Genomic DNA, 25,890 nt, shown 5'->3' on the forward strand with positions numbered 1-25,890 from the left:
ATAATATGTCTAGCCCCATGTCAGATTTAAAAATTGAATATAAAAAAATGTTTGCTCTTTTGAAAAACAGATTTCAGTGCAGAAATTTACTGCTTGTGACAGTACTAGATATGTTACAGATTAGTGCTAATCATCAGTGCAGCCATCAGGGGGGGACAGGGGGGAGAGTTGTAGGGGGCCCCGAGGGTAAGGGGCAGGCCCGGACTGGCAATCTGTGGGTTCTGGCAAATGTCAGAGGGGCTGCTATAAGGTGCCATTGAAAGTCAGTATTTAGTGGACTGGTGGGGGCTATTTGGGCCTCTATATGGGCTGATTAGGCGTCTGTGTACTTGAAATGTCAGGACCTATTTTAATTCTCAGTCCGGACCTGGTAAGGGGGGCCCGGTCACGCCGCACTTTCTTGATTAGCCAGGTCCCCCTGCTTTCTAAGAGCTGCTGACTCCAGGAAGGCAGGGCGGGAGCACAAGCACAAGGGGAGGTATCTTCTGTCCATTACTTCCCCTAATTGGTCACGGAGTTTAAGTCCCGGTTGAGCTGCTCAGGGATTGGATAGCTGAGGTTTGAACTTCTCCTCCAATCACCATGCAGCTTTACCAGGACTTGAAATTCTGTGACCAATAAGGGAAGAAAATGTTGTCACAGGAAGATGCAGCCACCTGTGCTCCCCTCCTCCCTTCTGTAGTTGGCAGCTCACTGACAGCAGGTGGGCCCCACTAATGAAGTAAGTGTAACATGGCAGGGCCCCCCTAAAGGTAACCCTTTGTGTTCCCTGTTGTGCGGTGGGGCCCTGGGCACCAATTTTTTTTACACTTCTGGGAGGGGCCAAGTTTTTTTACATGGACTTTTAAGGGGGCCCTTGCCACCAATTTTCTTATAACATGGGGGGGGGGGCATGACCACCAATGTTTTTTTATAACGTGGGGGTGCCCTGGCCACCAATTTTTTTCCCCATGTGGGGTCCTAGCCACCAATATTTTTTAATTGGGGGCCTTGACCACAGATGTTTTTTTCAATGGGGGGGGCCCTGACCACCAATATTTTTTTATTAACATGTGGGAACCATAGCCACCAATGTTTTTTTTTTTTTAGTGTGTGGTGGGGGGAGGACCTGTGGAGTGGGGAGGGCGGACCTGTAGGTGGGGCTTGTGGTGGGCGCAGCCCAGGAATTTTTTTCGTATGGGGCCCTGCGATTTCTGATGGCAGCCCTGCTAATCATTGCATCATCCTGCTGCCTCCACTCACTTGTACAGTATGATGCAGGGCAGTGGCATTCTAAGCAAATATGCACTTGCACTGAATCACAGATAAAGCTGGACATGTAGTGCCCTCCCATGGGTGTGGGGTTGCCACCTGTTCGGTTTTGAACCAAACTTTTTGGCTCTCATGTTTCTGTTCATTTTCAGCCCTGTGAAAACCGAACAATAATCTGGACCAGGGGTGCCCAAACTTTTTGCAACGAGGACGGCCTCATTATTATTAATTTCATGATGGAGGCCGAGGGCTGGTCTAAATTTGAAAACGGCCGCAATTGGCCCCCGGGCGCACTTTGGACATGCTGGACAATAAATGAATTATCAAGGTTAATTTCTTATTACAGAAAAAAAAACCAAATAATCAAAAATAATAAATTGGTTTTATAAATTAGCATTTCTGTATTTCAGAGCTTTCTGCATAACTGATTTCTGTATAATAGATCCCATACCTGTAATGAAAGGATTGAGCTTACTCTTCAGGCAGAATATAGATAAGAGATAGGGTTGCCACCAGCGTGGTTTTGAACTGGGCATCAAAACTTTCCGTCCGGTTTACAACATTGAGAAAACTGAATGAAAATCCAACCGGTTGTGTCTAAAGGTGGCCATAGACATAGAGATCCGATTGTTTGGCGACATCTCTCCCCGATATGCCCACATTGAAGTGGGCGATATTGGGCTGATCCGATCGTGGGCACTAGGGCCCAATGATCGAATCATAATGGATCCGATGTGGGCGGTCGGATCAAGGGACCACATACACGCACAGATACAACTGCCCGGTCTGTATATTGTATAGCAGCAGAAAACATGACCATTAAAGGGATATTGTCACATAAAAACATGTTTATTTTCAAAACGCATCCGTTTATAGTGTTCTGCATTGAAATCTGTTTTCAAAACAGCAAACAAATTTTTTTTATACTTAATTTTGAAATATGATATGGGGCTAGACATATTTCCCAGGTGCCCTCAGTCATGTGACTTGTGCTCTTATAAACTTCAGTCACTCTTTATTGCTGTCAATGAAAATTAGATTCAATACACTCACAGTCTGTTGAAATTTTAGATTCTTCCTTGGCGGTGCTACCTTCAGGTCACTTGACTCTTCGTGAGAATGAACCAAAATAAGGAAAAATAAGATGCACTCATCCGATTCAAAGCGGTGGGTGTACTCAAAGTACCTCCAATTATTTGGTGCGGAAAAATCAAACGTATACACACTCTTTACTGCTGCACTGCAAGTTGGATTGTTATCACCCCCCTCCCCGCCCCCAATAGCCTATCAACATAACAATGGGAAGTTAAAGGAACAGTAAGATTGTAAAAAGAGAGTGTTTTTAAGTAATGAATAAATAATATAAAGGTGCCCTGCACTAGTAAAACTGGGGTGTTTGCTTCAGAATCACTACTATAGTTTATGTAAACAAGCTGCTGTGTAGCCATGGGAACAGCCATTCAATTACAGGACACATAGGAGATAACAGATAAGCACTGCAGAATCCCATTGTATCCTACAGAGCTTATATGTTATCTGCTTTGTATCCTGTGCCTTTTCTCCTTTTTCAGATATGAATGGCTGCCCTCCCCCCATAGCTACACAGCAGCTTGTTTACACAAACTAAAGTCTAGTTTTTAAAGCAAACACAGAACTTTTACCAGTGCAAGACAACAGTACATTATATTTTAATTACTCGAAAACCATTTTAATTGATGGTATTACTGCTCTTTTAACCACACAAGCTACAACCACACAAGCTACAAACTCCCTGGTAGATATGAGAATAGCATTCAATAGAATAAATCCATGTCCCCTTGTGACTCCTCCAGTTAAGCTGGCCATGTACGTGCAGATTTTAATAGCAAGAGGAATAATAAAATGTAGCAACAACACTAAGGGGCCGATTCACTAAATTCGAGTGAAGGATTCGAAGTAAAAAAACTTCGAATTTCAAAGTATTTTTTGGGCTACTTCGACCTTCGAATCGAAGGATTCGAACTAAAAATCGTTCGACTATTCGACCATTCGATAGTCGAAGTACTGTCTCTTGAAAAAAAACTTCGACCCCCTACTTAGGCAGCTAAAAGCTACCGAAGTCAATGTTAGCCTATGGGGAAGGTCCCCTAACTTTTTTTGATCGAAGGATATTCCTTCGATCGTTGGATTTAAATCCTTCGAATCGTTCGATTCGAAGGATTTAATCATTCAATCGAAGGAATAATCCTTCGATTGTACGATCGTCGTTCCCCATAATTCCGCTGGCTGGAAATAGAAAAGCTATTTAGAAATAGAAAAAACTATTTACATGCAAAATGGAGCAGGAATGATCGTCAATACGTCACCGGCCGTAAAAACGTATATGCGTCATTTATGTCGTGAGAATTTGGACGCCATATTTAAAATACGCTGTGTATTTACGTAAAGTGTGGTTTCAAACTTGCAGATCCCAAAGAGTCTATTGATTTCGTCGTTTCTTGACGTATTGGTGTTTCTGCTAAAAAAATGCCAATGTTGGCGTCCCGTGGTGGATTTCGGCTTGCAAGCACCCTGTGAGAATTGCCATAGTGTGTTGTTCCATTAGTTTCAGTGGTAGTGCAGTTTATGCCCAACTGAGCTTTTTTTAAAAATGAAATGTAAAAACGCCATGTCTGGCCTTGCCCTTAGAGCTGTTTGTTTTGTGTTTAAGAGTAAAGGGTAGGGGGCCCCACATGGTGTCATTTTGGTAGTGAAGCCATTTCCACCAATAGCAGCTAAATCCTAGATGCCACACACAAAAAAAAAAAATCCAAAATGTATGTGTTAATAGTAGGCAAAACAGCCCCGAATATCCATTCACAGATCGTCTTCTTAGTGTTCAAGCAACTCTGACATACAGAATCAATTCCTAACAGTAAGGGGCAAATTTATTAAGGTGGGAATTGAAAATTCGAATTTTATGGTCCAACTATCAAATTTGACTAGGGAATTATCCAAACTCGATTTGAGGTTTTTTTTTTTAAAAAAAATTTGAATTATAATTTCGAGATTTATCATACTCTGATCATTTAAGAATTCGAATTCGACTATTTGCCACCTAAAACCTGCTGAATTACTGTTTAAGCCAATGGGAGAGGTCCAGATGTCAATTTGGAGTTGTTGGTAGCCTTCTTTTTTTCAGACAAAAAACTAGAATCAAATTTGAATTGAGTTTGATTAGAGTTTTCGGGTCGTTTCAATTCGTCCGAGTTTAACAAATTCGATTTTTTTTAATTTTTTTTTTATAAATCTCCCCAAGTTGAATTTCGAATTAATTAGAATTTAAGAAAAACTCACATGAATTCGAAATTCCTCCCATGATAACCCTTATAGCACCAACACATGGAGCCAGTGCATTTGCACATATATGAGCCTTTTATTCCAACAGGCAGATAAATACAATAATTAATCATGAGATTGAATATTAAAATAAACGATTGTAATATTTATCTTCTAGATCCCCCGTCCGCAAAAAAAAACAAACAAATTCTTTTTTTCCCATTTGAGACTGGCGAAGGCTACCTAAACCACTCAACTGGTTGCCAGTTCACAGTGCCGCCGGGATTAGAAATGGCTGTGGTTTTCTATCAAGCAGATGCCGGATATAGACAGCAAGTTACTATTTATGATCAGGAAGTCTCAGGCAGTTTCTTTTCCAGCATCTTCCTCATCTTCATCCGTCACCTGATTATAAATACAAAATACAAAGCTTTATTTATGGCATGATCTATAAACATTTCATGGGAAAATACTTCAGTATATAATGTCCTGCAGGAACAGCATTAAGTAACAGACGCTCCCCACTGGCACTTATTAGCACCCCTCATCAAACAGACGGGATACTATTTGGTTATGCCCCCCCCCCCCCCAAATTACTTCGCTCGCATGCAAATTGTCAATTGCCTTTGACACTAAGGCTAAGTCCACACCAGGAGATTTGGGGAGATTTAATGCCCTGGCGACTAATCGCCTCTTCTTTGAGGCGACTAATCTCCCCGAACCGCTTCCTCAACTCCTGCGCCTGCTGTAATGAGAGTCGCCTGCGTTATGACACAAGCGGCGTTTTGTTTTTCGAAACTGCTTGTAGTTGCCTCACGAGGAAACTTAGAGCAACTTTGCAAAACGAAGCGCCGCATGTGTCATAACGCAGGCGACTCTCATTACAGCCGGCGCAGGAGAAGAGGAAGCGGTTCGGAGAGATTAGTCTCCTCAAAGAAGAGGCGATTAGTCGCCAGGCGCTAAATCTCCCCAAATCGCCTGGTGTGGACTAAGCCTAAGTGTAAATTGTTGTATTTGGTATCACCTTGCCAAGGTTTGTCTTGCCATTATATTGTTTGCTCTGTAAATAGGATAAAAAAAAAGCACATTTGCCCTGTTTTGCATTGGATCAGACGTATAATTTTATTCCCACAATCTGTCTCCTAGAGAAACAAAGAGGCCTGTTTGTTTCACAATCACATTAATGGGAACCCGATTGTATAATCTGTTCCTTATCATCTCCTTTGTATGCGACACATAGGGGATTTTGCCTGAACGACAAAAAATCTGTGGTACATATTTACATATAATACATAAGAATATCTTGTAAATTATATCCTTATAAACGGTGACTAGTGATGTCATTTTGGTCACATGACTCACCAAAACTTGTGTATTATAATAATTAAAGTACCCCTTGTTGGATAATATGAAGATATTAGAAGTAACCTCGGAGTTCCATGACCTGTATATGGTCATGGAACTCCTCGGTGACTTATAATATCCTTATAATACACAAAAGCCATGAATATCTTGTAAATTATATCCTTATAAATGGTGAGTTCTGATGTCATCAGTTATAAATGGTGAGTTCTGATGTCATCAGTTATAAACGGTGAGTTCTGATGTCATTTCTGTCACATGACTCACTGAAACTTGTGTATTATAATAAATAAAGTACCCCCAGTTGCAAAATATGAGGATATTAGAAGTTACCTTGGAGTTCCATGTTTTTATATGGTCATGAAACTTCTCGGTAACTTATAATATCCTTATATTTTACAAGAGGGGGTACTTTATTCACTATATATTTTACAATAGGGGGTACTTTATTCACTATATACAGTTCAGGCAATGACAAGACATTTCAGGAGTTTAGTTGCCTGTGATTTAACACTGGTGGCAAAGTTGCCCATGTGCTATTGCCTTTTAAGCTAACTTTTAGTATAATATAGAATAGGCAATTCTAAACAACTTTTAAAAATGGTTGTCTTTATTTTTTAGCATTTTTGAATTATTTGCCCTTTTCTTCTGATTCTTTTCAGTTTTCAAATGGGGGTCATCTAAAAAACAAAATGATCTGTGAGTCTATACATTTATTATCACTACTTTTTATTATTCCTCTTTCTATGTAGGCCTATACCATTTATATTCCAGTCTCTTACTCAAATCAGTGCATGGTTGCGAGGGTCATTTGGACCCTAGCAGTCAGATTGCTGAAGTTGCAAACTGGAAAGCTACTGAATAAAAGTCCAAATAACCACAAATAATAGAAAATGAAAACCAATTGTAAATTGTCTCAGAATATCACTCTCTACATCATACTCAAAGGTGAACTAAACCCTTTAAGGAAAAGAAGTTCTGTTTAGGGCAATGATACACAGGAAACTTTTTTGCCCACTGTGAAATCGCACTTACAGCACAAGCAGGTATTTTCACACAATTACAAGATTTGAGTGACATATCTGTGGCAATTTATGGTCAGGGCGATAGGATGGGCATGTTTGTGACCGTAAAGAAGAACTAAACCCCCCAATAAGATAATCCTCTACCCCAGGTAGTCCCCTCCCCTCTGCTTCCCCCCACATAGATCGTTACCCCTGAAATTACCTAAGAGTTTGCTCACATATCGGTAAAGAGTAAGCGCAGCGGAGCTCATGGGCACCACTTTCCAGATCTCCGGTCTTCTTTGGATCATCTTCCTTCCTTTCGTCAATTTCCATAACTTTTGGCGCATGCGCAGTTGCTAGTTCTTTAGTTCTTCTTTAAGGCCACAGCACACACAACATTTTGATCACAACCCACAAGTACCTCTCATCCATCTGACTGGGACAAATATATTGACCTCTGTCAGGAGCAGAAGCAGTGAATAACACACTGTGTGTTCCAAGACAATTGACAGCAAGCAGCAGTTGATCATACATCGCTGGCAGGTTAAGCATGAGTAGAAACAGTTTATAAAGCAAGAGAAAAGACAAAAACACTTGAAATTCCTGACACTGTGTCTTTAAAAGTGAATCTGTAAACACACAGAATAGCTTGACTGGACAGCTCTGTCTTTTGCTATGACTGCACCAATGGGGTGGATGGGAGACAACTATTTAAAACCACAGATAAATGAAATCTTAAATCAGAATAAAAGGGAGGGGAGCACTGAAGCAATGTTTGACCAACGGGGACAACAGTCGGTCAATAAGAAGTGTTGAACATACTTCTGGCCCTACAGGTAGTGTTGCCGACCGGCAGGTAAAACACCAGCCAAGGCCGGTATTACAAATTTATTGGCAATGTAGCTGCCGGTAAATTTGTAATACACCTACAAAAAGCCTATGGCCTGCCCCCAGCCTGCTCAAAACTAACCTTTTTTCCCAGGGCTTCTTGCCAAATGTGTGCGTTTGGCTCCGCCTCCTTTGACGTCACCACCTGCCCAGCCAATATCGTGTCACGGCCCGCCCCTTTATCGTCACAACCCACCCTTTTAACCCTGCCCCCTCCACCTGCCGGTGAAGTTTTTTTTTTTTTTTTTTTTTAAAAAGGTGGCAACCCTAACCTACAGGAAGAAAGTACATACATGAATCAGTTACAGGCTTATATAAAAACATGGTTATGAGTCTGCCTACATAATCAGAAAAAATAAACAAATGAAAAACACAAAAGAAACCCCCTGTGTGCACAAAAGAATTTGGGGTTTTGGGGGTGGATCTAAATAGGAAGTAAAAAATATCTAAATGTATTTTGCATTAGACATGTTACTATGCTGCGATGCATTTTAGAACATAGCGCGGGGAATGCAAGCTCTTGAGCACCTTGTAAAGTAATTTTTTTTACCATTACAGAGGCAAAGCTGTTTTAAATGGGCGATATATCCCTTTACAACTGGAGTATAATGAATAGGGCTTGTTCTAAACATATGGTTTTTATTTCTTCAACTTAATGGCGGGAACTGAAGCTCCTCCATGATTGATCCTTGTGAGAGCGATAAAAAGAACCCCTACCCTAAAACCTTTGTTGTGACTGTTTTGTTAGCAAGAGTCCATTATGTAGGGGCTTTACCTGGGAATCTAATGATCAAACTCGCTGCAACCAAACATGGAGTACCTTCAGTTTCCCCGTTTAGCTCAAGAAGTAACAAATAACTTTTTTCGTGAATAAAACAAGAGCCAAAAAAGTATCTTTAGCACCAGCCCCTATTCATTGCACTAATGTTGACACCCCTCCTAAAGAGCATCTTATGTTCCGTCACCTTCCCGCTGGAATGAGCAGCATGTGGGTCAATTCATTAGGCCAATTACACACGGGGTGTTTGTCTGCTAATGGATAAAAAACGGTGTCAAAACACTCCAATCAGTCTGTCACCCGTCCTCTATTGAATGTAAAGCACAATGTCTGAGCACAATGTCTGACACACAAAGGGGTGGTGATGGACGGCCTGACTGTGTGTGCCCAGCTGGCAGCTTTACATGGAACACAATTTAGGAGCAGTTGCATGAGGAAAAGGACATTTGAAAACCCACCACTTTTGCCATAAGCCTTATGTGTGAGACTTCTCCAGTAAGCCCTGTAACTTGTGTGGCATCAACATAAACTGACTCCAAAATATCCGCTACCAGAGGTGTACTATGTTGAGTTAGCAAGGCCAGCAATCTGGTTGCTATGGTCCAAATCACCCCAGCATCCATGCGCTGATTTGAATAGAAGACTGGAATATGAATAGGAGAGGGCCCGAATAGAAAGAAGAGTAATAAAAAGTATTAATAACAATAAATGTGTTGCCATACAGAACATTTGTATGTAGATGGGGTCAGTGACCCCCGTTTGAAACTTGGAAAGAATCAAATAATAAAAAATCTATATAAGAAATAATGAAGACCAATTGAAAAGTTGCTTAAAGGGGTTGTTCACCTTCAAACAACTAGTTGGTTACAGATAGATCACAAGAAATAACGACTTTTTCCAATGACTTTCTATTTTCTATGTGTGACGGTTTTTCTTATATTGAAGTGTAAAGGTGGCCATAGACTCCCAAGATCTGCTCGTTTGGCGACATCGCCAAACGAGCGGATCTTTCCCCGATATGCCACTAAACTGCATGGCTATATCGGGGGTAATTTGAACGTTGGCCAGATGGCCGAACGATCGAATTACGATGCGCTAAGCGGCTCCGACGGGTCGGCCAGATATCAATCGGGAAGACCCGTCGGAAGCCCCCATACACGGGCAGATAAGCTGTCAAATTGGTCCAAACGACCGATATCGGCAGCTTTATCTGCCCGTGTATGGCCACCTTTAAGTGTCATTTCTCTCCTTCTGAAGCAGCTCTGGGGGAGGGGGTCGCGACCCTGTAAACTGTTCTAAATTGATACATTTAGTTGATACATTTCTTATCTTTGTCCCTGCTGAGTAGAATCTCTGGGTTTCATTACAGGCAGCTGTTAGAATTGATACAATAGTTGCTAATACAACAACAAAGTGACTAAGATAGGGCTTAATAAGATTATGTCAGACTACAGGTATTGGGGTGTCCATTAAATTGGCAATATGAAAACGGAAAAGACAAGGGACTTTTAACTCCACAGTACAAGTGTCAGAAACGATCTAGAGGTAATATAAGTTAATAAAATAAAAAGCAATTTTTATTCACCACCATGCCATATTAGTCAAATGGAATTTTTGTTACTTTTTTGCTCATATCACCTCCTTCGGTGTACTTGAACCATGACCTTACATAGACATGGCTTATGAATCCCTATTGAGGTATAATTGGAATCAATGTTCTCATTCAAATGTTAAAATTTCACTCTTGAAATTATATTACCACCATGCCATAATGTGCTATGGTTCACGTAATGATTTCCTAATTGGTGACTACACAGTACTTACACTTAATTAATTTCTATTATATGTATTGGATTGTATGCCCTCCTTTTTCAATTTTCCAAATCTCAGATATCATCTCCTATCAATGGCATCTGCCTATAACAGAGATCGAACTTGCTTTTCTCAAGGAGAGCAGTGGCGGAACTACCGGGGGTGCGAGCGGGCCAGGGCCCGCACCCCCAAAGGGCCCCTCGGCAGCACTGCACGCCACTCAAATCAACCCGGCAGCGCGCCGTACGGAGGGGGGGGGCAGGGCCCGGCTGCGCATCACGCACCAGGGCCCGCCCCCCTCTAGGAACGCTGCTGAAGGAGAGGATACAAAGTGTACAATATATTTCCACTGTGGCTACAATCATATCCTTGTTTGAATACAAACTATCTTTTTCGGATACAATTCATTGTGGATACAAATTCATTGGATACAAGTTATTACTACGTAGCTAGGCATGAGAGTCACATGACGCTATATTTAACTTAACTGATCAATCTTGAAGCTAACTGCGAGCACTACCCTATATACGGTCGGTATAATTATTATCTCATCTGAATGTCACATGTCTGCCATAGAGAGCGGCTTTGAGGATACATCACCTGCAAACCGACTGTAACATTTGGAAGTACATGTTGCGATAGTTATATCGCCAATTGAGATTATCTGGACTGTTTAGTCATTATTGTGCATCGCAGGTGCAGATAGCGCACCCTTAGCATTATACAGACTCCAGCACGCAAAGCAATAATCCTCAATATTGAAACTATTTTTTGAATCGAACATTGGCCCATGGGCAAAAAATATTCAGGCATTTATTTTGCAATCCTCCTTTCACATTATACGATGTTGGGGAATGCATGCATGCTGTTTTGTTTCTAAGTTTTGGAATTTCTCCTTATTAGGACCAACATGGATCTACTCAATCGAAAATATTTAACCTAAGGAATTTACAATTGCAATTCTGCATTCATTGTTCCAAAGCCTTTTCATGACGTCCTTCAATATTAACAGACTACCAAATTTTTTCACACAATAGCATGCTAATTTTTCCCATATCTGATATAATCAGCCTTTGGGGTTTATGTCCTTATAGAAGCGATCCCTTCAGTTTCATATGCAGCGCTGCTTAGTTTTTAAATGTTTTTAATTCCATTTGACTAATATGGCATGGTGGTGAATAAAAATTGCTTTTTATTTTATTTTTGATGTGTAATTACTAGATAGGGTTGCCACCCGGCCAGTATTTTACCGGCCTAGCCGTTAAAATACCTGCCAAGGCCGGGGCCGGTATTACAAATTTACCGGCAATGTAGCTGCCGCTAAATTTGTAATAGGATCAAAAGGAGCCCTCGGCCTGCCCCCAATCCCCTGCAACTTACCTTTTTTTTGCCTCTTCTAGCGTCCGCAGGTCTCCGTTGTGTGGCCCCGCCCCTTTTGGCATCACACCCACCCCCTTTGATATCACGCCCCACCCATTTGAGGCCCCGCCCCCAGCAGCCGGTAAAATTTTTTTATAAAAGGTGGCAACCTCTAGATCGTTTCTGACACTTGTATTATGGAGTTAAAAGTCCCTTGTGTTTTCCGTTTTCATAGTTGCTAATACTTCAGAGATGCTGCTGGGAAATGTTGCATGAACTCAATGTTGCAAAATTGTAACAGTTTAGAGTCTGCGCCTGAATTGTAGTAATTGAAAAAAGTCTATTTCTGGGGAACAATCTAAAAACAACTGAATTGAAAAAAGTGTTTGGAAGGTGAGAAACCCCTTTAAGGGATACTGTCATGGGAAAAAACATTTTTTTTCAAAATGCATCAGTTAATAGTGCTGCTCCAGCAGAATTCTGCACTGAAATCCATTTCTCAAAAGAGCAAACAGATTTTTTTATATTCAATTTTGAAATCTGACATGGTGCTAGACATATTGTCAATTTCCCAGCTGCCCCAAGTTATGTGACTTGTGCTCTGATAAACTTCAATCACTCTTTACTGCTGTACTGCAAGTTGGAGTGATATCACCCCCCCCCTACACCCAGCAGCCTAACAACAGAACAATTGGAAGGTAACTAGATAACAGTTCCCTAACACAAGATAACAGCTGCCTGGTAGATATATGAACAGGACTCAATAGTAAAAACCCATGTCCCACTGAGACACATTCAGTTACATTGAGAAGGGAAAACAGCAGCCTGCCAGAAAGCATTTCTCTCCAAAAGTGCAGGCACAAGTCACATGACATGGGGCAGCTGGGAAATTGACAAAATGTCTAGCCCCATGTCAGATTTCAAAATTGAATATAAAAAAATCTGTTTGCTCTTTTGAGAAATGGATTTCAATGCAGAATTCTGCTGGAGCATCACTGTTAACTGATGCGTTTAAAAAAAAAAAAACATGTATTCCGATGACAGGAACCCTTTAGAATTGGCAGCTCTATAACATACTAAAAGTTAATTTCAAGGTGAACCAAACCTTTACATGTATGTCCAAGCTTTTGGTGGCCAGGCATTGGCTGATTCATGTAACATATAATATTTATGGTTAAAAGGCCAAACCCGGAAACTGCTGCAAGCTCGTGCTTAACAGCTGCTATTGAAATTCAAATAGCTGAGGTGAAATCTCCTCTTCTTCTGGGCGACCAATCTCCCCTAACTGCCTCCCCACCAGCTATAATATAAATCGTCAGCGGGATGGCACTCGGAGCAATCTGTTTTCCGAAGCTGCCTCACGAGGAACTTTTGGCGAATTCGGAAAACGAATTGGTCCGAGTGTCATCACGCCAGAGATTTTCATTCTAGCCGCCGGGAAGACAGTTTGGGGACATTAGTTGCACTGAAGAAGAGGAGATTTGTTGCCGGTCGACTAATCTCCCTGAATCGCAGCATGTCTCTGCCCTTAGAGTAGTGATTGCTGCTTCAATTTCCAATAACAGCTGCCTCAAAATCAGCAAGCATTGCTTTTAAACACGAGTCATCCCACCAATCACAATGTTTATGTTGCAGTGAAAGAGCATTTAGGAAGATCAAATAGTAATCCACTTAACAGCAAGTAAACAGAATTCTTGCTTTGCTTCTTGCACTTCCTTACAGAACACAATGAGACGGAAAAAGTCAGCCTGTCACCTGACCTGTAGATATATATGCAAAGCAAATACAATTTGTAGGGTCTGTAGAACTGGTCACCTTTGTAACACAATACTACTGAGCAGTAAAGGCTGGATGCTGACAGCAACAAGAAGCAACAATTATAGTCTGCAACTATTGGCAAGTAACAGGTCGGTGCATGTTAGGCAGCTTTGTGGATTGCTTCCACTTCCGTGAATAGGAAAATAAGTTGGTGCTTTCATCACTGCTACTGATAAAAAAAATCCTTTGTTAATGTGGGCACACATCTCAGGATTTTTTGGCAAGATAACCAAACAAGAGGATCTTTACCTGATATAGCAACCCACGTGTTTGGTTAAATTTGGCCAGTGTCGGACTGGGCCGGCGGGACACCAGGAAAAAACCCGGCGGGCCCCAGGCTCTTGTGGGCCCGCAGGCCCAGATCCGCGACCCCTCTTTGTCAGGGGTAGCGGTAAAATCAACTGAGTGGGAGTCATTTATAAACACTGGGCAAATTTGCACTTGGGCAGTACCCCATAGCAACCAATCAGATGATTGCTTTCACTGTTCAACCTGCAGCTAACTGAAAAAAAGCTAATCACTGATTGGTTGCTATGGATACTGCCCAGATGCAAATTTGCCCAGTCTTTATAAATGAGCCCCAGTGAGCCAAGATGCCTTGTGCCAGATCAGTATGTGCAAACAGCAACTAAGTATATGGTGTTGGTATAGATAAGTTCAAGTAGGAGCAATCGAATTGGTGGCATATTGTTGGGAACAATTATGCGCCAATTTTAGCACCTTGCAGATGTAAATAACCCCAGCTTTTTTTTTTTTAAAAAAAAAAAAAGAATGGCTGTCAATTCACAGAGAACCTTTTAATTGGCAAAAAGGAGTCAATTCTCTGAATAAAACAGTGCTGTTTTGGAAGCTGGGAAGTCTGACTACAAGTCACACGAGCAACAGGAAAGGGACAACTTCAGGCAATCAGAAAAAGAGAGTGAGAGTTAGAGGAGAAGGAAAGCTACAGAGCCAGTTTATTGCCAATAGATTAGCCACAATAGTGCAAGCTATAATACTGTATTTATTCTGTAGAATGCTTTAACATACCAGAGTAAACATCTCTAGACACTGCCTGTGTTTGTTCAGGATAACAGCTGCCATATTAGCTTGGTGTGACATCACTTCCTGCCAGAGTCTCTCCCTGCTCACTTATAGCTCTGGGCTCAGATTACAGCAGGGAGTGGAGGAGGGAGGGGCGAAAAGGGAGGGGAGAGAGGAGCAAACTGAGCATGCTCAAGCCCAAGCCCTGGAGGTTTATGCTGAAAACAGGAAGTCTGATACATGTGTACACAATAGAAGAAAGCAAATGCCATGTTTCTTTTGACAGAGGACTCTGAGCAGCCCAGCATAACTTTGAGGATTTACTGGTGTATTTATATAGACCTTTCTGCTAAAGCTTAATTAATTTTAGCCTTTCCTTCTCCTTTAAGTGTGGTACTAATGAGACATACACAGGAGCTCAGGACTGCACACAGTGAAAGCCTTACCTGCTCTACTCCTTCAACCTCTGGGATGTAGAACTGCAGCATGTTCTGAATGCCGCTCTTTAGTGTAATGATGGAGCTAGGGCAACTGGTACAGGACCCCTGCAGCTTCAGCTGGACAATGCCATCCTGGAAGCCTTTGTACAGGACATCTCCACCATCTTCTTGCACTGTAGGCCTGTATAGTTTAGGGTGGGAAACAGAAGCAGACTGGATATAAGGATAGATATTTATACTAGTGTTCATACAGTAAGTTTTAGTAAATCTTCCAGGAGAGGTATGTGCTGCCAATATTTAGGCACATATTGAGGCATATTTGTTAAGGGATGAATTTCGAGTTCATGTGAGGCTTTTTAAACTCCCCCAAACGCCCATAAATTCGAAAATTCGACTAGTTGAAATTTAAACGACCCCGAAAATTTGAGTCAAATTCAATCAAACTCGGAAGGTTGCAAACATATCCCGGGACGTCTCCCGTTGCCTTAAACAGCAATTTGGCAGGTTTAAGGTGGCGAATAGTCAAATAAATCTCGAAAATCAAATTCAATTTTATTTATTTTTTTTAAAAACTCGAATCAAATTTGGATAACACCCTAATCGAATTTGACAGTTTTGACCATAAATTTATATTTAGAAAATTCTAATTTTTGATTCGACCATTGATAAATCTACCCCGTAGTGTCGCAATCATATTTGTATACGGACATGCCTATAGGAATGGCCATTTTGTATACCTTTACAGAGTTAAATCTAAAAAAAAGCAGCAAAACACCACCCAATCCTATAATAATAATCCTATAATAATAATAATCCAATAGTTCTCATTTAAAGAGTACAAAACAATGTTCAATATATCAACCCAACCAAACACTTATTTTAATATTTTTCTGATGCAGTAATGATAGGTTTGTTTATATTTTTTTCCCTTGGAATTTAAGTAATTAAAAAAAAAACATTTAATGAATGTGCAATTTATTGGGAGGTAGGGTGATAACACCTCCTAGTGAATACAATCTCTAACCTTTGACCCCCGAGGGTCACACCATGGGCAGCAGATAAATTTTACCTGATCCTGGTGTCCAGCAGTTCTTTGATCATGGCCACCACTTCATCTTCCTCTTCTGAGGCAGCTATATAATAGATACACACATGACATGCACATGAAAAATACCTTGCTCACATACACCTTCACCTACTCAATTCCTCTACAGTACAACAGCTCTAAGAATTGGGAACAAGGTTATATTTTTGGCTTTTAGGTTTGTCCCTCTTTACAATTCTGCCACTTTTTCTCATCTCACTAGCACCACCTTGCCTCCCTTATTCTTCTCGCCCATTGTCTTCTACACTTCCTCACAGCATGTCCTAACAAGGGTGAGATTTGAGATGATGGGGAAACCCAGTTAACAACATTGTGTATTTTGCCATTCTGTTTCCCTTATATTATGGTGCTTTCGTTATCTGTGACAACAGCAGTATATTCACTATAAAAAACATAAAACTAGAATGTTATTATCCTTGTCTTGGTCACGTACTGGCCAGTATGAACCTGAGCTTAACAAGAGCCTTAATACTGACAGCTGTCAATGTCATATCACCTATTATGTAGTTGTTCACACTAATGTTAGGTCTCCAGTATCCAACTACTTTTCACTTCCAACAGCCCATAAGATATCTGACTCCACCAGGTAGGATATGTGATAAGAGGAAAAAGCTAAACTGGTAATGGCTGAAGACATTACGAGTTTCAGACATGGCTTTCACCTTTGAAAGACCAGACCAAGCAATTAGGTTACTAATAGTAACCCCATTAGTTGTCTTAGGGTAAGGTCACACTGGGAGATTCGGGGAGATTTAGTCACCTGGCAACTAATCACCTCTTCTTTGGGGCGACTAATCTCCCTGAACTGCTTCCCCCTGTCTTCCGCCTGCTAGAATGAAACATTGCCTGCGGCATGGCACTGGCGGCGCTTCGCTTTTTTCGAAGTCGCCCGAACTTTCCTCGTGAGGCAACTTCGGGTGACTTCGGAAAACGAAGCGCGGCGAGTGCCATGCCACAGGCGATTTCTCATTCTAGCAGGCGGAAGCAGTTCGGGGAGATTAGTCGCCCCAAAGAAGAGGGGATTAGTCGCCGGGTGACTAAATCTCCCCGAATCTCCCAGTGTGACCTTACCCTAGTCCTACACAAGCAATACAGAACAAAGAGATGACATAGAAATCTAAAATTGGTCAGTTTAATAACTTATCAGTTTTAAGGTTACAGAAAAAGCTGATAAGGATCATACACACCACCATACACACAATTTGTTATATTACCTGGATCACCACGAGGTGCCTCATCGGTCACTACCGGTAGGCCAGTAGAGAAAAAATCCATAATGGTGGCAAAAATATCAGGTTTTATTAAATTCCAGTCCATGTCTTCACCATTCTGTTTACAGAACAAATGTTAGGATTACTAAATCTGCTTACTTTCTTGTAAAAATTGCAGTATACTGTGGCTAATATGCACAGGTATAATCTTACTTTGGTGATAGTGATGAAATCTGGTCCAAAGAAAACACTCTTTACTCCCTCAATCCTGAAAAGGTGCCTGAAAAATATTTTAAAAAATAAAGCTTCATTAATGTATCAGTTGCCTTGCCAGGTCTTGGGGCTCGCCCACCTTTAGTTTGTAGAATTAACCAGTACTTCTGATAGAATTAACTAACAGTATCACTAGTAGTCTGCAGATGTGAATTACCTAGCCAATGGGGAGCAAAAGGCAGAAGCAGGATTTGGGAAGTCCATGGTTCTTGCATCCAGAACAGCTCTTCCTGGAATGAACTTGACACTGTTGGGGTTTGGCGTGTCCTGAGTCTGAATGAACATACATCTCACTGTGGGAATAGAAATAATGTTTAAAGGCAAGGCTGTGCAAACAGAGACCCATGGGCAACATGGACCCATGTGTTCAATAGTTTTATTAATGTGATATTAAATCATATTTATTTCAATTAATAATACAAGGCATATCCCATATTCAGCCAGCAGGGAATTGCTCAAGCTCCCCTGTGCCATCTCTCATAAGCTTTAAAAGGGAACTAGAGCTTAACTAAAACAAGTAGGCTAGAAATGTTGTACATTATGTTTTGGGCTTCTGTACCAGCCCAAGGCAACCACATCCCTTTAGCAGTAAAGATCTGTGTCTCCAAAGATGCCCCAGTAGCTCCCATCTTCTTTTCTGCTGATTCACTGCACATGCTCTGTGCTGCTGTCACTTACTGAGCTTAGGGACCCACTCACAATATACAGTACACATAGAATAGAAATGTCACTATAAAAGGCTGATTGAGTAATTAATACAGATAATTACTACATGGCAGCACAGAAACCAGTACAACTAGCATCAGAATTTAATAATCAGCCCTGTAGCATCAGCTTATTTCTGCTGGATAATTTGCGATGACCCCTAAGCTTAGCTTCTCAACAGCTGCTCAGAGCCCACTGAGCATGTGAGTGTCGCACACACTTTCCAAGATGGTGACCCCCTGTGACAAGTTTGAAGTCCTGGATCATTGCTGCTATTGACAAACTGAAACTTTAAGCTGGTGTAAGTTCAGTATATAAAATATAGCATTTTTATCCATATTCATTTTTAGGGTTTAGTTCTCCTTTAAATGTAAGAGTGGTGATAAACAAAGACTGGAATCCAGAGTCGGTCCAGGCAGGCAGGGCACTGGGAAAAAACTCAGTGGGCACCACCGACCTAGACTCACTCACTGCAGCTGGGGCACGGGGCTTGGAGGGCTGTGTGTGTGCGAGGGCCCCTTAGGCAGCAGCTCTGGTGGGCCCTGTGCCCCCCAATCTCACTCAATGCAGGCAGCCCTGACACATTTGGGCAATTCTCTGCTGGGTACATCTTAGGAGCCTGGATGTGATATTAGGCAAATATGTGCAGTTTCTTAAACCAGCTCTTGTGTTTCTGGTGAAAGTCATTACTGCCCTTTATCACCCGTCTGAAAATAACTGCTTTATTCTCAACACATATTTATAAGGCACCAACATATTTTGCTGAGATGTACAATAAATTAATGTATACACAGAACATTATGGGTCAGATGTATTAAGGGTTTAATTGAAATTCTAATTCTTGAAGATTTATCACACAGTGGCCCTTTAAAAACCCAAATTTGACTATTTGCCTGTATATAAGTCAATGGGAGAGGTCCAGGGACCAATTTGAACCTGCCTTCCTGACATTCGAGTTTTTTTGCGAGAAAAAACTCGATTCGAGTTTAGTCTAATTGGATTCGATTCGAGTTTTCAAGTTGGTAAAATTTGTGTGAGTTTTTTTTATTAAATAGCCCCCTAATCAAATTTCAGGTATATTCAAATTTATTAAGAGTTTAAAAAAACATGAATTCAAAATTTAACCTTTGATAAATGTGCCTCCTTGTTTCAATTGAGTGGAAACATGTCAACCCACATCCATCATTTATAGCATTACAGACACTTGAGCCAAACTCATCACCCAGAACCTAATGTCCCGGGGCGATCACTTTTTTCCTATATAAATATCAGATTCTTGAGAGGTAGATTTACTCAGAAGCAGTTCAGGGATAAAAGGAAACAGTACAAATCATCAGCTGCACTTCAAATATTAACCAAGACAAATATAAACTACAGAAAGCCTGTGATGGAATGTCTTAGTTTTACCAGGAATTAAAACAGTTTTAAAAGCCTAAGGTTCAAGGTGGGACCTGACCAATATCTAAAGCACACATCAGTCAGAAATCTACTGCCCTACGGTGTGTATAGAATAGACATTAGAGGTTAGTTATCTAACCCCTTGCTCTTGTGTTGGGTTCATTACCCAGTTGCAACCCAAATATTTGTAATGGTCATTTCAGTAATATCCACTGAATTAATCACTTCTTTTTGTAAGCTATCATTGAGTCTTGATATTGACCCAACCCAGGAGTTGGGTGCTCTTAACTTATAAAAAATCCATGAGGTTGAAGAAAGTGAAAAAAGAGGAGCTAGACACAGAAAGAATAAAAAATAACAACTACCTAGCCTTACAATAAACCTGCATCTGGCCATAGATGCAAAGATCCGATCGTACGAATCATCGTACGATCGGACTTTCCCATCTCCCGACCCGCCACTAACCATTCAGATCAAAGTCTTACCAGTCAGATCAAATAAAGAACAGATCAGCAATGTTCTGCCCCTGACAGCAATCGTACAATATCTATGTCCAACCAAAGCTAGTGTCTCCCACTGAAAATCGTACGATCGGCAATACACGCAGAGATATTATCGGCAGCCGACAGAAATTTTCTAACCTGTCCGATCGACCAAACGACCGATCTCCGCCGGACGAAAAATGTCGGGACTCTCCACATACGGTTCGAAAATCGTACGAATCCTCGATTCGTACGATCAGATCTTTGCGTCTATGGCCAGCTTAATTACTTGCTACTTTCAAATTTCAAGGAAAGTTACAATAGAAGTAGCCCTGAAATGCTAGGACTCTGTGATAAGCTTTATAGTAACTCACTGCATTGCAAAATTTCCTTCATTTCTTGGGCCATTTCCCTTGTTGCTCCCCCAACCTGACCCGGACGAAGAACGTGCAAAATGCTCCAAGCAGGGCCGGATTTACATAGCGGGCACCCCTAGGCCCACTACTGTTCGTCACCCGGTCCCCTCCCTTTTATTTGGGCAAATTTTCATCATTGGGACTTTAGCAATAGGGATTGGTGCACAGGAAATCTTAAAAACTACTGTCAATGGCCCCACTTTTGGCTATACTTTTGTCCATGTTTCGTACAATACATTAAGGACTTTGGGGTAACTATTATGTTATTATTATTATATTATGTATATTATGAGTAATATTTCTTTCCCTTTCACATTAGTGAGCATTCAAATTTAAACATATAAGACGTTACACCTGCAGACATCCTGGAGAGATCTGGGTAGTAGACAAGTCTCTTTAGAGTCAACGCACTCCATTAAAATACACTCCATGAAAATGCTAAAATGTAAATCAATGACTGAATTGCTGGCACATTCATTTAAATCTCAGTAATGAAAAACAAATCACATCCCATACAAGTCAGAGCATGTCCTCACTACACAGGGAGGAACCCAGAGTTAGCAGAACAGGATAGGCAACTGCATTATTTAATCAAAAGATTTTTCAATATACACAGCCCTTTCCAGTTAAGGGATTCACCAAGCAAGAAGCTGCTGTGCAGCAATGGTGGAAATTGAAAAAGGTTATATGGCACAGGTTAAGGAGTGGATAACAGATAACACCATTATGTTCAACCACAATTTTTTTTTCTTTTTTGTTTAAAGGGACTCGTGAGCTGTCATGATTTGTATGGTGTAGTATTTATTTCTAAATTACACTATTTGTGTTACAAATAATTCACGGTACCATATAACATTTTATTCCTGAACAAACAAGTGTATTTTTTAGCTGTAATATTGGTGTGTAGGCATATGCACGGTCATACGCTTTCAGAAAAAGCCAGCTCTTCACAATGGAACTGCTTTCAGATATGCTATTGTTTCCCCTGCTCAATGTAACTGGACAAGTTGAGGTGGGACTTGGATTTCTATTGAATGCTATTCTAAAGGTGGCCATACACGGGCCGATAAAAGCTGCCGACAGACTGTGTCGGCAGCTTATTGGCCCGTGTATGGGGGCCCCCGACGGGCTTCCCCGATCGAGATCTGTCCGAAAGTCGGCCAGATCTCGATCGGATGGGTTTAAAAACCCCGTCGGATCGCGGCCGCATCTGTTCGTTGATGCGGTCCCGCAATCCGACCGCCCGTTTGCCGAATGCTAGGATCCGATCGTTGGGCCCTAGGGCCCACGATCGGATCTGCCCGATATTGCCCACCTCAAGGTGGGCATATCGGAGGGAGATCCGCTCGTTTGGCGACATCGCCAAACGAGCGGATCTATCCATGTATGGCCACCTTTATATCTACAAGGGAGCTGTTGTCTTGTGTCAGGGAGCTATAATCTGGTTACCTTCCCATTGTTCTGTTGATAGGCTGTTGGGACGGAAAAGGAGGGGGTGATATCAATCCAACTTGCAGCACAGCAGTAAAGAGTGATTGAAATTTATCAAAACTCACAAGTTACATGACTGAGGGTACCTGAGAAAATTACAAAATGTCTAGCCCCATGTCATATTTTAAAATTGAATTAAAAAAATCTGTTTGCTCTTTTGAAAAACACATTTCGGTGCAGGATTCTGCTGGAGCAGCACTTGAAAAAAATGTTTTCCCGTGACAGAATCCCTTTAACAATAACATGTTGTAATGCAAGACTGGAATGCATCAAGTGGTTACAAAATCCCCATTAACTATTACCAGTGGTGTCTGTATGTTTTGGAGACATAACTTACATTGTAAAATACCTAGTGGGATTAATAAATACCTGGATTATATACTGAATTCACTGGTTGCAGGGGCTTCCTTTTACCAAACGGATATGCCTGGGCTGTCGTTGAATAAAAATCAGGCCTAAGCTGAGGGTAAAACCTTGAAAAAAAATAAAGAAAATTAATTATTAACAATTAGGTAAAGCTCACTGGAGCAGTTGTACAGCAAGGTATTATATTCTTTCTAAAATATTATTTCTATAAAGTAAAAAATGCTAAATTATAATAAAGTATTAAACCAGCAAGTTGTTAAGCTTAAAGCCTGAGCCAATGCATTTCTTCAATGAACATTGAAACTGCCCAGGTCACTATCTTCTGCAGTGACACACAGACATATTTATTTCAATCCCAAATTACTTGTATGATCTAAGCGTCCCTAGCGTTGTACATACACAGTACAGTAAACGTGCCAAAAGAAATGCAGGGGACCCTTGAACGAATCAAACAGCATGCAATCTAGAAAAAAGTACTCTAGGCTGGTGAGATTTTCCTTTCAGTTAAAGGGCATGTTAAAGGCAAATAATTATATCCCATTTTTACTTTCTTTAATAAAAAAGAAACCTATCTCCAATATACTTTAATTAAAAAATGTGTACTGTTTTTATAAGAAACCTGACTGTATGCAGTGAAATTCTCCCTTCATTTACTGCTGTGGATAGGAATTGTCAGACGGTCCCTAACTGCTGAGCGGGGAATCAATCATATTTATGAACAGCAGGGGGAGCCCCCGCCTTACTTCCCAGCCAAGCAGAACTCAAGCAGCTTTGTTTATGACGATCCCTAAGCAGCCCAGACCACACTGAGCATGTGCACAGTCTCAGTCCTGCAAAGATGTTTAACAAAGTTACAAGATGGTGACCCCCTGTGGCCAACTTTGAAAGCATAAATTATTTGTTCATGTTTATATTTAGTAAAAATACAGCATTTCTAGCCCGATTCTATTTTAGACTTTACATGCCCTTTAACTTTTAGCATGTTATATAATGGCCAATTCTAAGCACCTTTTCAACAGGCCTTCATTTTTATTTTATTATAGTTTTTTTTAATTATTTGCTGCAATCTTCTGACACTTTCCAGCATTCAAATGGGGGTCACTGACCCCCCATTTAAAAAACAAAAGATCCTTAAGGCTGCACATTTGTAGTCATTGATACTTTTTATTACTTATCTTTCTATTCAGGCCCTCCACCTATTCACATATTCAAATGAATGCATGGTTGCTAGGGTAATTTGGGCTGAAATTGCAAAATGGAGAGCTGCTAAATTAAAAACGAAATAACACAAATGATACGAAAAAGAAAACCGATTGCAAATTGTTTCAGAATATCACTCTCTTCATCATACTAAAAGTTAATTTAAAGGTGAACAACCCCTGTAAATGGGCAGCGATTATTTATGCATGACTGCAGGCGACAAATCTCCTGAAAATGCATCTCCACTGGAGATAATGGAAATTGCTGGCGGTCACACCATCATATCGCGAAAACGCCTGAAGTTTCCTCCTGAAGCATCGTTGAGCGACTTCGGAAGAATGAAGTGATGCAATGTTTTACCGTCAGCAATTTCAATTATTTCCAATGGACATGCATTTTCGGGATTAGTTGCCCTCAGTCATGCATTTTTATCTTTGCCAAAAAATTTTTTTTACAGAAGATTAGTTAACCAAAGAAGCAGAAATTTATTGCTGGTGATTAATCTCCTGGTGTGCCATTACCCTAACCATCCAAGCTTACAACCCATTACAACCCGTTGTACAACCCATAGGGTTAACAAGCCCCTATAGCTTTAAATTCATACACTTCCCTATCTCCCTAGTTGCTGGGCAGATGCCCATGTATCAGGTTGTCAATTGTTAGATGTCGGCCTACTGGGCTATGACCACTTCCTGACACACTTTAAAATAATATCTGCTAAGGAGTGCTCCTTTCTTTTTAGCTTCTGGTTGTTCACCTGGCTGGATCTATACCAGGGAGCCTGGGTACTGCAAGACCAAGTAAAGCTTTTATGCCCTGGAGCAGTGATCCCCAACCAGTAGCTGGTGAGCAACATGTTGCTCTCCAACCCCTTGGATGTTGCTCTCAGGGTCCTCAAAGCATGTGCTTATTTTTGAATTTAAAGCTTGAAAGCTAATTTAATTGCATGAAAACTAAGTATAGTGACAAGTAGAGTCTGTTGTAGGCTGCCAGTCCACACAGGGGCTACCAAATAGCCAATCATAGGCCTTATTTGGCACCCCAACAAACTTTTTCACGATTGTGTTGCTCCCCCACTCTTTTTACATTTGAATGTGGCTCACCGGTTAAAAAGGCAGGGGACCCCTGCCCTAGAGGTTCGGGCAACATTGCACCATGTCCAGAAGACTGAAAAAAAGTTACGTTCTAAATGAATTGGGGGCTGGCCAAGGGCTTTTTTCAAGGGTATTACAGTTGCCAGTAAATGAGTAATACCGGGCCCGGCAGGTGTTTTACTGGCTGGGTGGCAACTCTATCTGGCCAACTCATTAAATCCCAAATAGGATAGCCCCCCTCCTCCCACATCAGCCACAATGGAGACAGAATCCCCTGCCATTTATTGTGTCATTACATTGTATTTCAGGGCAGGCCACAAGGGATTTGGCAGTGGCTGACTATTATCAATCAGTGGCCCTCACCAGCCAGTCTTTATCAACTAGAGGAGTCCAGGACGTGCTGGGCACATACTATTTGCCCAGGAGAGAACAGTTACCTTCCACATTCACTCAGGGAGCAAGCACTGTCTCAAATCGCCAAGAAAGCAGAGAGACTCCAGGAATAAGAAGCCAATTTCCAGTGCTGCAACTACCCATGCATGCGGGTGAACCCCCTTTTTAAGTAATGGAATGATCCTCAGTCTTATATATATATATATATATCGCTCCCCCCAAACGTTTAGCCATAGCCCCAGACCGTATTAGAACCCTAAAATGCCCCTATTGTCCGCTGCCCGTTTCCATCTTTAGGTAAGACTTGTTACTTTCGGGTCACGTTACCGGAGACTTACTTTGCGCTCCTTACTGCCAGGAAACGGAGTAACCTGCTCGCGGGCGCCGCCATGTTTGTTGACCTTTCGAAAGGACCCCGCGTCGTCATGAAAAGATATAGGCTGCCCGAAGCGCGCCTGAGTCATTGAGAACTGACAGGGAGGTTATTTACCGCGGGAATGGGCGACACATTCAGAGGATAGTGCAGGGGGAGGTACTTATATATATCTCTTATCTCTCTGCTGCTGAAAAGTAGACTTTGTTTTGCAAGATCAGCTTTCTAGTAGCAACGTGGATGATGAAGCCCTAGAAGAAGCCCTCCACAAGGACATTTCCTTTAGTACTTTGTATTTATTTACAGCATGAATACCTCCCAACATTTTGGAACTAAAAAGAGGGACAA

At 41.3% G+C, this 25,890-nt stretch overlaps 1 protein-coding gene across 1 annotated transcript; it reads right to left on the reverse strand.

Annotated features, from left to right (window-relative positions):
* Nucleotides 1-4,625: 4,625 nt before the first annotated feature.
* Nucleotides 4,626-25,663, reverse strand: nfu1.S (NFU1 iron-sulfur cluster scaffold S homeolog). Its single transcript, XM_018255169.2, has 8 exons — nt 25,508-25,663; nt 22,486-22,589; nt 17,782-17,917; nt 17,565-17,631; nt 17,355-17,469; nt 16,105-16,168; nt 15,042-15,216; nt 4,626-4,953 (listed from the first exon to the last, which is right to left on the reverse strand). The coding sequence occupies exons 1-8, from the start codon at nt 25,594-25,596 to the stop codon at nt 4,909-4,911; spliced, it is 795 nt and encodes a 264-aa protein (XP_018110658.1). The 5' UTR covers nt 25,597-25,663; the 3' UTR covers nt 4,626-4,908.
* Nucleotides 25,664-25,890: the final 227 nt, after the last annotated feature.

The sequence above is a fragment of the Xenopus laevis genome, chromosome 3S (genome assembly GCF_017654675.1).
Source record: "Xenopus laevis strain J_2021 chromosome 3S, Xenopus_laevis_v10.1, whole genome shotgun sequence".
NCBI classification, from domain to species: domain Eukaryota; kingdom Metazoa; phylum Chordata; class Amphibia; order Anura; family Pipidae; genus Xenopus; species Xenopus laevis.